This window comes from Micropterus dolomieu, linkage group LG17, assembly GCF_021292245.1.
Source record: "Micropterus dolomieu isolate WLL.071019.BEF.003 ecotype Adirondacks linkage group LG17, ASM2129224v1, whole genome shotgun sequence".
Lineage (NCBI taxonomy): Eukaryota > Metazoa > Chordata > Actinopteri > Centrarchiformes > Centrarchidae > Micropterus > Micropterus dolomieu.
The window spans coordinates 30,143,621-30,152,554 of record NC_060166.1 but is presented as its reverse complement, the minus strand read 5'-3'; the positions used below and the strand labels follow the sequence as shown (position 1 = coordinate 30,152,554).

The following is an 8,934-nucleotide window of genomic DNA, read 5'->3' as shown; positions in this document are numbered from 1 at the left end:
CAACTAAATGTAACAATAATGTAAATGGTTGAAACAACCAGTTTCTGCCAACTCCAAGTAGTCCAAATACAAACTTGGCCAAAAACACCATAAAGCCATTCGATTTATTAAAGATGTATGATAAAGGGGTACTGTGGGGGTACATCGGACAGAAAAGGTTGGGAATCACTGTGTTATTGCTCCTGATCCATTCTTTGACTGCATGCACACCGTTCTCCTCCTCGCTGAGGGATTTTTGCCGTTGTGTAGGGCATGACCCCTTGGTCAGGAGGCAGCAAATAATAAATTAGCTCTGTCATGCTCACTTTACACACATGCACACACATCGAGGCACTGCCATAAACCAGGACTTGTTCATCGACAGGTGCACCTTTATTTCTGTTTTAATTTGTCTATTGATTAGGAATATGATCAGATATGTGGACATGTGATTTCTGTGGAAATGTCTGATGTATGAACTATTGTTGAACCTTTGTTTTTTGGACAGAAAGAATGTTAAGTTTTTGTGTCTGTGTAGTTTTTACAAATATCGTGCTTTTCGACTGAGAGACACTTTATGTGGCATGTACCAGCTGGTCCAAACCAGGTCCAGCTACCTGGTATGAACCAAAGTTGTTTAACAGACTGTTCCCTAGTATGCTGGTGCCCTGTTGTAGACATCTTACATGCTGTGGCCTCTCTCTGCAATAATTGCTCTATGAGCTTCCAGTGTGAGCGATAAGATAACCGGTCAGAGGTTGTAGCTTCCAGCGTTTTAATTTCATTAGCCTTCTGTCGCATATCTAAATATAAATATGCTGGACAGTGAACTTTGTGACCAAATGACCTCTGTGATTGATTTGTATTGTCTTACATGTTGATATTGAGCAGAAACCTAAGAAAAATACATTAATAACAATCATTATAGAATAGATTCGCACATTCCAGCCTGTCAGCAGTTTATTTCCATGTTGATAAACACCACTGCATTTTGTTTCTTTATTCAACTCCAATTCAGCAAATGTCACATCTATTCTTGCACATGGTCAAACATGAAGCCAGCTAAAATATATTTCACTGCACTCAGTTTTGCCTGCTATATACTAGATATTGTGTGTTTCCTGTATAGACCTTATGCTTAATGTATATACTTATGCCTGTATGTGATTGTGTTATGCTCAGTGGATTTGAATGTGCTGTTCAGTATTCCTTAAAGGCACCTTCTATTCCTGTTCCTGAATTTGATTCAATTGTACTGATTTTTAATTAAATGGGGAACAAATCTGAAACTGTCTCATGTCATTTGTGATTGATGGATTCAAAGGGTGAAGAGAGCAATCATTGTTACTCAGTTACTCATCATTACTCTTCCAAATTCCAAAGTCAAATCCCGTGGATTTGGGTAAACACAACTTAAATTCATAGTTGCCTTTTTTGGGCAGGATTAGAGAGGATGAAAAAAAGAAAAGACTGCTTCAGTCACTGCCTCAGTATAAAAGTCTGTGCACGTCTAACTTGACAGGCACAAAAAAACCCACACGCAAAGATCGAGGTAAGAAGGAGAGATGACACACTTGTCGTTGTGGAATATTTTATTGCTGAATTCTGTTCCTTTTACTGCTATTGTTGAGTTAGTTGGGTAATATCTTAGTGATATGTATATTTGGCTATTCATGTGCATATGATCAACATGACTGGATTAAACAAGAAAATTAAAAAATGTGTTTTTCTGGTTATCAAAGATGTGCAAAATAGTTTCTCAACGGTGAATTGTTATCAACTGATTTTCACATTTTGCACTGCTACAATTGCGCACTTACAGTTTGTAAAAAAAATGAATGAAAAAAAAGCAGAGTCTGAAAACATTGCACATCTCTGACTCAGAAAATGTCATCCAGTAGGTCATTCTAAAGTTTCATAGCGGTCAAAGATCACCTTTGCTCTTCTTTCTTATAAGTTTTATGACAGAACCTGAGATCAGGGGTTGATAAGTTGGGGTATAAGAGTTCATTAATCTGACTAAAACATCAATTGCTTCATGTCGTATGTAATCATAAATATCTTCAAAGCAATTTTATAATTGAATGCAAGTTGGAGTGAAAAGATTTTACGATGTCTGATCTACCTTCCTTGTTCTACTGTAGTTAAAGTGTCACTGGAGCATTTTGAATGAGCACACGTTAAGATGCGTTTAGGAAGAGTAGGAAAATACATGCACTAAACCGTCATATTACTGAACTGTCTCGTACTGAAAGTTTAGTGGAATTAAATACTTAAATCCTACCCCAGTGATGAGTTAAAAACATTATCTCCATTTGTTCATGCAGCTCCATCATGGTGCACAGAGTAGCAGTGATCGGGGCGGGCCCCTGTGGTCTGACCAGCATAAAGGCTTGTCTGGATGAAGGCTTGGTGCCAACCTGCTTTGAAAGCAGCGATGACATGGGCGGACTGTGGAAGTTCAAGGCAGGTCACCACTGTGGAAAAAACACTGACAACCATTTTGTGTTTATGCACCAAGCTAGTCGAGTGAACCTGGATGAGAAGGATTAAGTTGCTGTCAATCTTACAACCATTGTTCTTTTCACATGTTTTCTGTCATTTGAAACCTCGTCTTTGCAGGAAGTGTCCGAGCCCAACAGGGCCAGTATCTACCGTTCCCTCACCATCAACATCTCCAAGGAGATGATGTGCTACAGCGACTTCCCCATCCCTGCTGATTACCCCAACTATATGCACCACTCTAAAATCCTAACATACTTCAGGATGTATGCAGAACACTTCAAACTGTTGCGACATATTCGCTTCCAGGTAACAAAATGTGCAGAAAGGAGTATGTTGTGCATTCAACATATCACTGCAGTTTAAAGAGAGGTCATCTGATCTACTGGTATATATATTTTAGACCTCAGTGAAGAGTGTCAGACAGAGACCAGACTTTTCACGTACTGGTCAGTGGGATGTGGTGACCGAGAGTAGAGATGGACAGGAGGAGAGGCATGTCTTTGATGCAGTTATCTGCTGCTCCGGTCACTACACGTACCCTAACCTGCCACTCAAAGACTTCCCAGGTAAAGACATTTACAGACGTCTTTCCCATGCTTGCATTAATATGAGGCTGAGTTTTACGTTTTATGAGGGAAACATAGCATATTCACTCCTTGCTCCTAGCCTAAGAGTAACACATTATATGAAGACATAACTCTGCTCCTTTGCAGGAATTGAGACATTTGAAGGAAAATACTTCCACAGCTGGGACTACAAGGGGCCTGAAGACATGTACGGGAAGAGAGTGGTGGTCATCGGCATCGGTAACTCAGGAGGCGACATCGCTGTGGAGGGCAGCAGAGTTGCAGAGCAGGTTGGGAAGTCTTTTCTGATTGCTGTTGTCTTCCTTTGATACATATCACTTATTCAAGATAACTCATGCTCTCGCTCTGCAGGTGTATGTGAGCACTCGTCGTGGTGCCTGGGTCATCCGTCAGGTTTCTGACAACGGTATGCCAGTGGACATGAAGTACAACACGCGTTTCGTCCACATCTTGTTCCAGCTGTTGCCAGTTAACATCCTCAACTGGCTTGGTGAGAAGAAACTCAACGCCATGTATGACCACACCATGTATGCACTCAAACCCAACCACAGGTAAGATGTGATGTTAGTACCAAACACATTATCACTCTGCATGCAAGTTATACTTGACTCATAATGAAGAAAGGTGGGTCGAATGTGTGCATGTACAGTATTTCAATTCGCATTTTAGTCACTCTCACTGTTATTATCATCCAAATATCTTAATCTCTCCCTTGTTACCTTGTATCTACCTTCTTTTACTGCCTCATCAGACTCTTCAGTCAGATCCCAGTGATCAATGATGACCTGCCTTTCAAGATTCTGTCTGGCTCTGTTATTGTCAAACCAAATGTGAAGGAGATCCGTGGCTCCACTGTAGTGTTTGAGGATGGCAGCACTGTGGAAAAGGTCAGAGAACCTTGTTTCCAAGGATACCCTCAAGAATCTTTCTTTATTGCAAGCACGATTTAAGCTTATCGCTTCCTTGTCACAGGTGGATACGATCGTGTTCGCCACAGGATACAACTACGGTTTTCCTTACTTGCCGAGCAATGCTATGTACAAGTCTGGGTACCGTGTTGGTCTGTACAAGCACGTTTTTCCTCCCAACATGGAACATCCCACTCTGGCTGTCGTGGGTTTCATCCATGCCCTTGGAGCCATCATGCCCCAGGCTGAAATGCAGGCCCGCTGGGTCACACGTGTGTTGAAAGGTGGGGCCTCATGTCTGGTTTATCCTTGGTCTCTAGTCTAGATACTTTCCAATCACATCAGTCTATTTACCTTTGTTTACCTTTACCTTTGTCTTTTGCTCTGCAGGACATAACAAGCTGCCCTCAAACCAGGCCATGATAAAAGCTGTTGAGAAAGACACCAAGGACATCGAGAAAAAGTAAAGCTCCCAATATTCCTTGGCCTCAATTATTTGTTTCAGCCAACATTGTCCCTTCTTCTTTTATATCCCTGTGGAATGAATGAATGATACCACTTGCATTTTTAAAGCTGCATTCATTTTGATCCTGTGTGGCCACTTGGGGGCAACGGAACAAGCTACGCCATGACATAGTACCGCCAAATAAAGGTGTCATAAGTAACATGTTAGCAAAGAGTTTCCTATTACACATATAGCAGATACAGAGCAACATTAGCATTTATTTGGAGTCATCCTTCTGGTCACTTGAATGTAAGTCCAACATTCAAATTCCATTAGCCATCTGGAGTTCATTCTCCATCAGGACCACCTCCATATCAGGCTCTTTAACTGCTAAATGTTAATGAGACTATTAGTTCATGCAGCTATGAAGTTACAAATTCATGATTAACAAAGATTGTTTAAGTACTCTTTTGAACCTGTTTCAGCAACTTTTTACATTTTTGACAGCAATAAAATTCTTCAAATTAAATGATTTATTCATGGATAGTTAACACACTAGACTGAGTGCAGACAAAGCATGCTATATTTTATATTCATTTTGAACTTTTTTGTGGAATACCTACATTAATTTCTGATTAATGCTCTCCACAGCTACAATGTGTCAAAGTTGACACCCCTGCAGGTTGACTTTGTTTCCTACATGGATGACATAGCAGGAGAAATTGGGGTGCGGCCAAGTCTCCTCTGGCCTTTCTTCACAGACTACCCTCTGTTTAAGAGACTTCTCTGGGGACCTGTCACAACCTACCAGTACCGCTTGGTGGGACCAGGGAAATGGGAGGGAGCCCGCAGGGCAATATTCACCCAGTTTGACCGCATGTACCAGCCCCTAAAAACCAGACAGGTCTGCAATGAACAATGTTTCTTCTACATTCTGTACACCTTGCATACCATGCTAAATGCATAATGGACCTGTCCCTGAGTCCCAACATATCTGAACTTGAAGTACTGTATGTATTAAGTATGAGTGTCTAACCTTTTGGCCAAACTTAAACATAACCCACCGTCTCTTCCAGCTGAAGGACCAAGAGACCTCTATCACCAGCCGCCTGATTAAAGTGAGCCTGATCATCACGGCTGGAGGAGCTGCGGTCTACTACTTCCATGTGCAAAACCCAACCACCTTAACCACCATGCTGTCCAAGCTCAGATGCAGCTTCAATCAAACGATGTGAAAAATACACCAAATACCATATCTACGGTTTCTTGATGCCTTGAGAAATCTAGGTCATGCTCCTGTTTGAGTTGTGATGAATCATTGTAGGGGTCACTGAGCTACTGATTAATGTTAGGTATTACTGTTGTGAAGGAATTTTCCTAAGAGGACCTAGGTGGGTAAAAGGTAGTAGTTACGGATCATACAACATGTCACACTTGGCTCACCCACAAATGACCTCTGTCTCTCAGGCAATAGTTCATGCTGCTGTTTTCCTTCATGGGTGCATGACGACACCTACATAGGAACGAGCCATTGCCTAGGCAGCCAAGAACGGGATACATGGTGCTCTTCTTCAGTCTAAGATGTTTACAGACAGACTGTCTCCCTGTAGAAAGAATTAGCCTACATGTGACCTCGTAATTCTAACATGACTACGTAATGTAGTAAAACATTAGGTTTCAACATCTAATACTATGGTTACACACAGTTAGGCCCGTAGAGAATGACCGTAAAGGGATAAATATTGTGGCCCAAAAAGGGATCTTCACATTTGGTTTTGGCACTACACTGTGTCCTCACTTTGTTCCGCTGTGGCCATTCTCCTTGAGCCAAACTCCAATAAAAATCGCTATGTAAATCATCCTGAGATTCCTTAAACCTTCTTCATCAATAAGGGTTGACCAGCTCACAAGAATCTTCTTCGAAATTGTATCTATTTATTTAACAAATCCTGGTTTACATTGTACATCAACATGTGCATGTTCACTGCATGCAACATTTTCCTTTTCCCCCCTACATATCTATTTATTGCAGTATCCCAAGTATAGTTAAATGTTGAACACTGACTTCAAGTATAAGAGAGGATCCAATGTCAGAGTCACACGCTTAGCACATCTGTGAACACAAATGGTGGAAGATTCTGCTGAATTAGCTGAACTTGTATTTTTTATTAAGATTGAGATACAGTGGACTGTTAAAGGTCAAGCACAATTAAAATAACTACACTTATTCAGATCATGTTTAACTTTAAGTCCCCATGAATGTGAATTACATACATATATATATCAGAGATGGGGACTCGAGTTAGAGACTCGGACTCGAGTGCGACTTAAGTAGCACACACAGTGACTTGAGACTCGACTTGAGACTCGTTCTCAAAAGACTTCAGACTGGATTCGGACTTGAGGTGCGGGACTCGTGAACAATGTTTATTTTTAGGAAACTTCTGATGAGCTTGCTGTTATTCCCCTCACTCTGTTACCTATAACCTGCATACGTAACACGTAGCATCTGCTGCGCACTGCTGCATGTGAGAGAGGACAACAAACACCGGCAGCGGCTGTGCCATACATCATAAACTCTGGCTTTAAAATTTCATACAACAAGGCCCAAACAAAGAAGCGCTGAACACAAACATGTGGTGAGTCAACATGTTTAGCTCAGCATTAACCATCTAACGTTAGCTTGCTTCTTGCTTCAGCTACGACCTACAGGAGGTTTACTTTGACTGTTGTTCATTATGAAAAGATGAATGAGCGTTTGTTTACTTGCCAAACTTGTGGTGGTCGATTAATGTAATTGTATGTCCCGCTGGGTGCCATCACCTTAATTATCACCAGGTTTATTGTTGATTATGTAACCTTACAGTTTTATTTAGTTATAACATTACACTGGTTTGAGAGTGTGCAGGGTGTGTTGACTTACAGTAGTTTAAGCTATTGATTGATTGCATTGCCCATTATGGTTGTGCTCTGTAAGTTAAAAACAGGTTACACCTTTATTGTTTTGAGAGTCTGGGGGATGTGTTGACTCAGAGTGGTTTATAAGCTGTCATTAACTGCATTGCACATTACATGGTTGTGCTCTGTAAATGAAAAACAGGTTACAGTTAAAGTATTTCTTATAGCTATGCAGTTTTATAAGCAACCTGGATTGAACGCAGCAGGTGATACAACATTCATTATAACCATGAGAGACTTGAGACTTGACTTGGACTCTAGCTCAAAGACTTGTGAGCATCTCTGATATATATGTATATATATATATATATATATATATATATATATATATATATATATGTCACAAGCAATGTGATCTATTTTCTTTTCTTTTTAGATTTTTGATACGTTTGTTGAAAGTCAACCACACATAATGATTTTGTTAACGCTGGATCAATGAAAAACTGAATTGAAGTGTTTTATTAACTTTAGTGTTGAATCGCAAACCTCCTCCAAAAAGACAACAGCAAGAAGTGAGTGAAATCAGGTGATGGGAATGTGATAGAATGCAGTGATCGATTGGTGAATGGTGAAAATGTACAGAGAAGAGCAAGGGCGTCACTTTGTGTTGAAAAGTAGTGGGGACATGTAAGGAATTAGAACAAAATATTTATTGATGAAATATAGGATTGGGTGTCTGGGGGTTTTTCCCCAGTAAGACTTTGAGCATTAAACACTTAATTTCCTGCATTCTGGAGACATTTTCTGCAACAATTTATGGTGGTATATTGAGGGAAACACGTAATTTAGGTGGCAGGTGAGAATTCAAAAGAAGATTTTTGGACAATGCAGATGCTTCTTTATATTTACATTGCATTGCAGGTTGTCTTATTGCGCAAATAAACCTTTCTCAAAGCATTTTCATTTGTTAATTAATGTTTAAGTAAAGCCAAGCTTGTGGTGATGAGCCTATGCTGAGGCTTACAAGCGCCATGTTGGCAAATAAGCAAGAAAAAAAGAGGCGGCCTTTGGCTGTGAGCAAAACCCAACAAATATTTATTTTTTCCCCAGATCTGGTTGCAAAAAGGATCAAATACAATACTCCGCTGACTGGAGAAGTTTAGATATTACTCCATGATGGGCTGTTTCAGTGTTACAAGTATCAGTAAGTACTGATACCCAGCTCTAATATTTACATATATGTATACTGTATATATCAAAAAACTTCAGTTAAAAACTGAGTCCCAATTAGACACCTATCCCTTTTACTGACTTGGTGTGGTAACACGTTTTAATAAATAAACACAGGTCTCAATTAGAAGCCTGAACCTCTTCAAGCCCAAACGGTCGCCCACTTCAGCAAGTTCTCAGCAGCTTTATACAAATTTAAATGTTGAAACTTTTGTCAATATGGACACAATTCAATCATTTAGTTCATTTTACAGAAACAATGAGCACCAAAGTATAATTCATTCAGTTTTACTGGTATGGTAAACAAGAGAGACGGGAAAAAAGTAATGACTCACTATCTTTGAAGCGGTCATAAATTGCTCAGTTGTTTATATTTCTTTAG

General features: G+C 40.1%; 2 protein-coding genes across 10 annotated transcripts in view; one reads left to right on the top strand and one right to left on the bottom strand.

Moving 5' to 3' along the window:
• The window catches only part of nbeab (neurobeachin b), a 272,282-nt gene that overhangs the window by 150,442 nt on the left and 112,906 nt on the right, over positions 1 to 8,934 (bottom strand). The window lies entirely within an intron of this gene.
• On the top strand, positions 2,314 to 6,253 carry LOC123985581 (flavin-containing monooxygenase 5-like). The gene is made up of 10 exons (XM_046073219.1): positions 2,314 to 2,445; positions 2,602 to 2,790; positions 2,885 to 3,050; positions 3,198 to 3,340; positions 3,423 to 3,622; positions 3,823 to 3,958; positions 4,044 to 4,263; positions 4,370 to 4,442; positions 5,076 to 5,328; positions 5,501 to 6,253. Exons 1-10 carry the CDS (start codon positions 2,314 to 2,316, stop codon positions 5,657 to 5,659), a joined length of 1,671 nt encoding a protein of 556 aa, XP_045929175.1. The 3' UTR covers positions 5,660 to 6,253.

Excerpts from the sequence above, each read along its gene's own strand:
- LOC123985581 (XM_046073219.1), top strand. The coding sequence starts at position 2,314 with ATGGTGCACAGAGTAGCAGTGATCGGGGCGGGCCCCTGTGGTCTGACC. Across the intron at positions 2,791-2,884 it reads TGCGACATATTCGCTTCCAG|ACCTCAGTGAAGAGTGTCAG; the intron begins GTAACAAAATGT and ends TATATATTTTAG. Across the intron at positions 5,329-5,500 it reads AGCCCCTAAAAACCAGACAG|CTGAAGGACCAAGAGACCTC; the intron begins GTCTGCAATGAA and ends CGTCTCTTCCAG.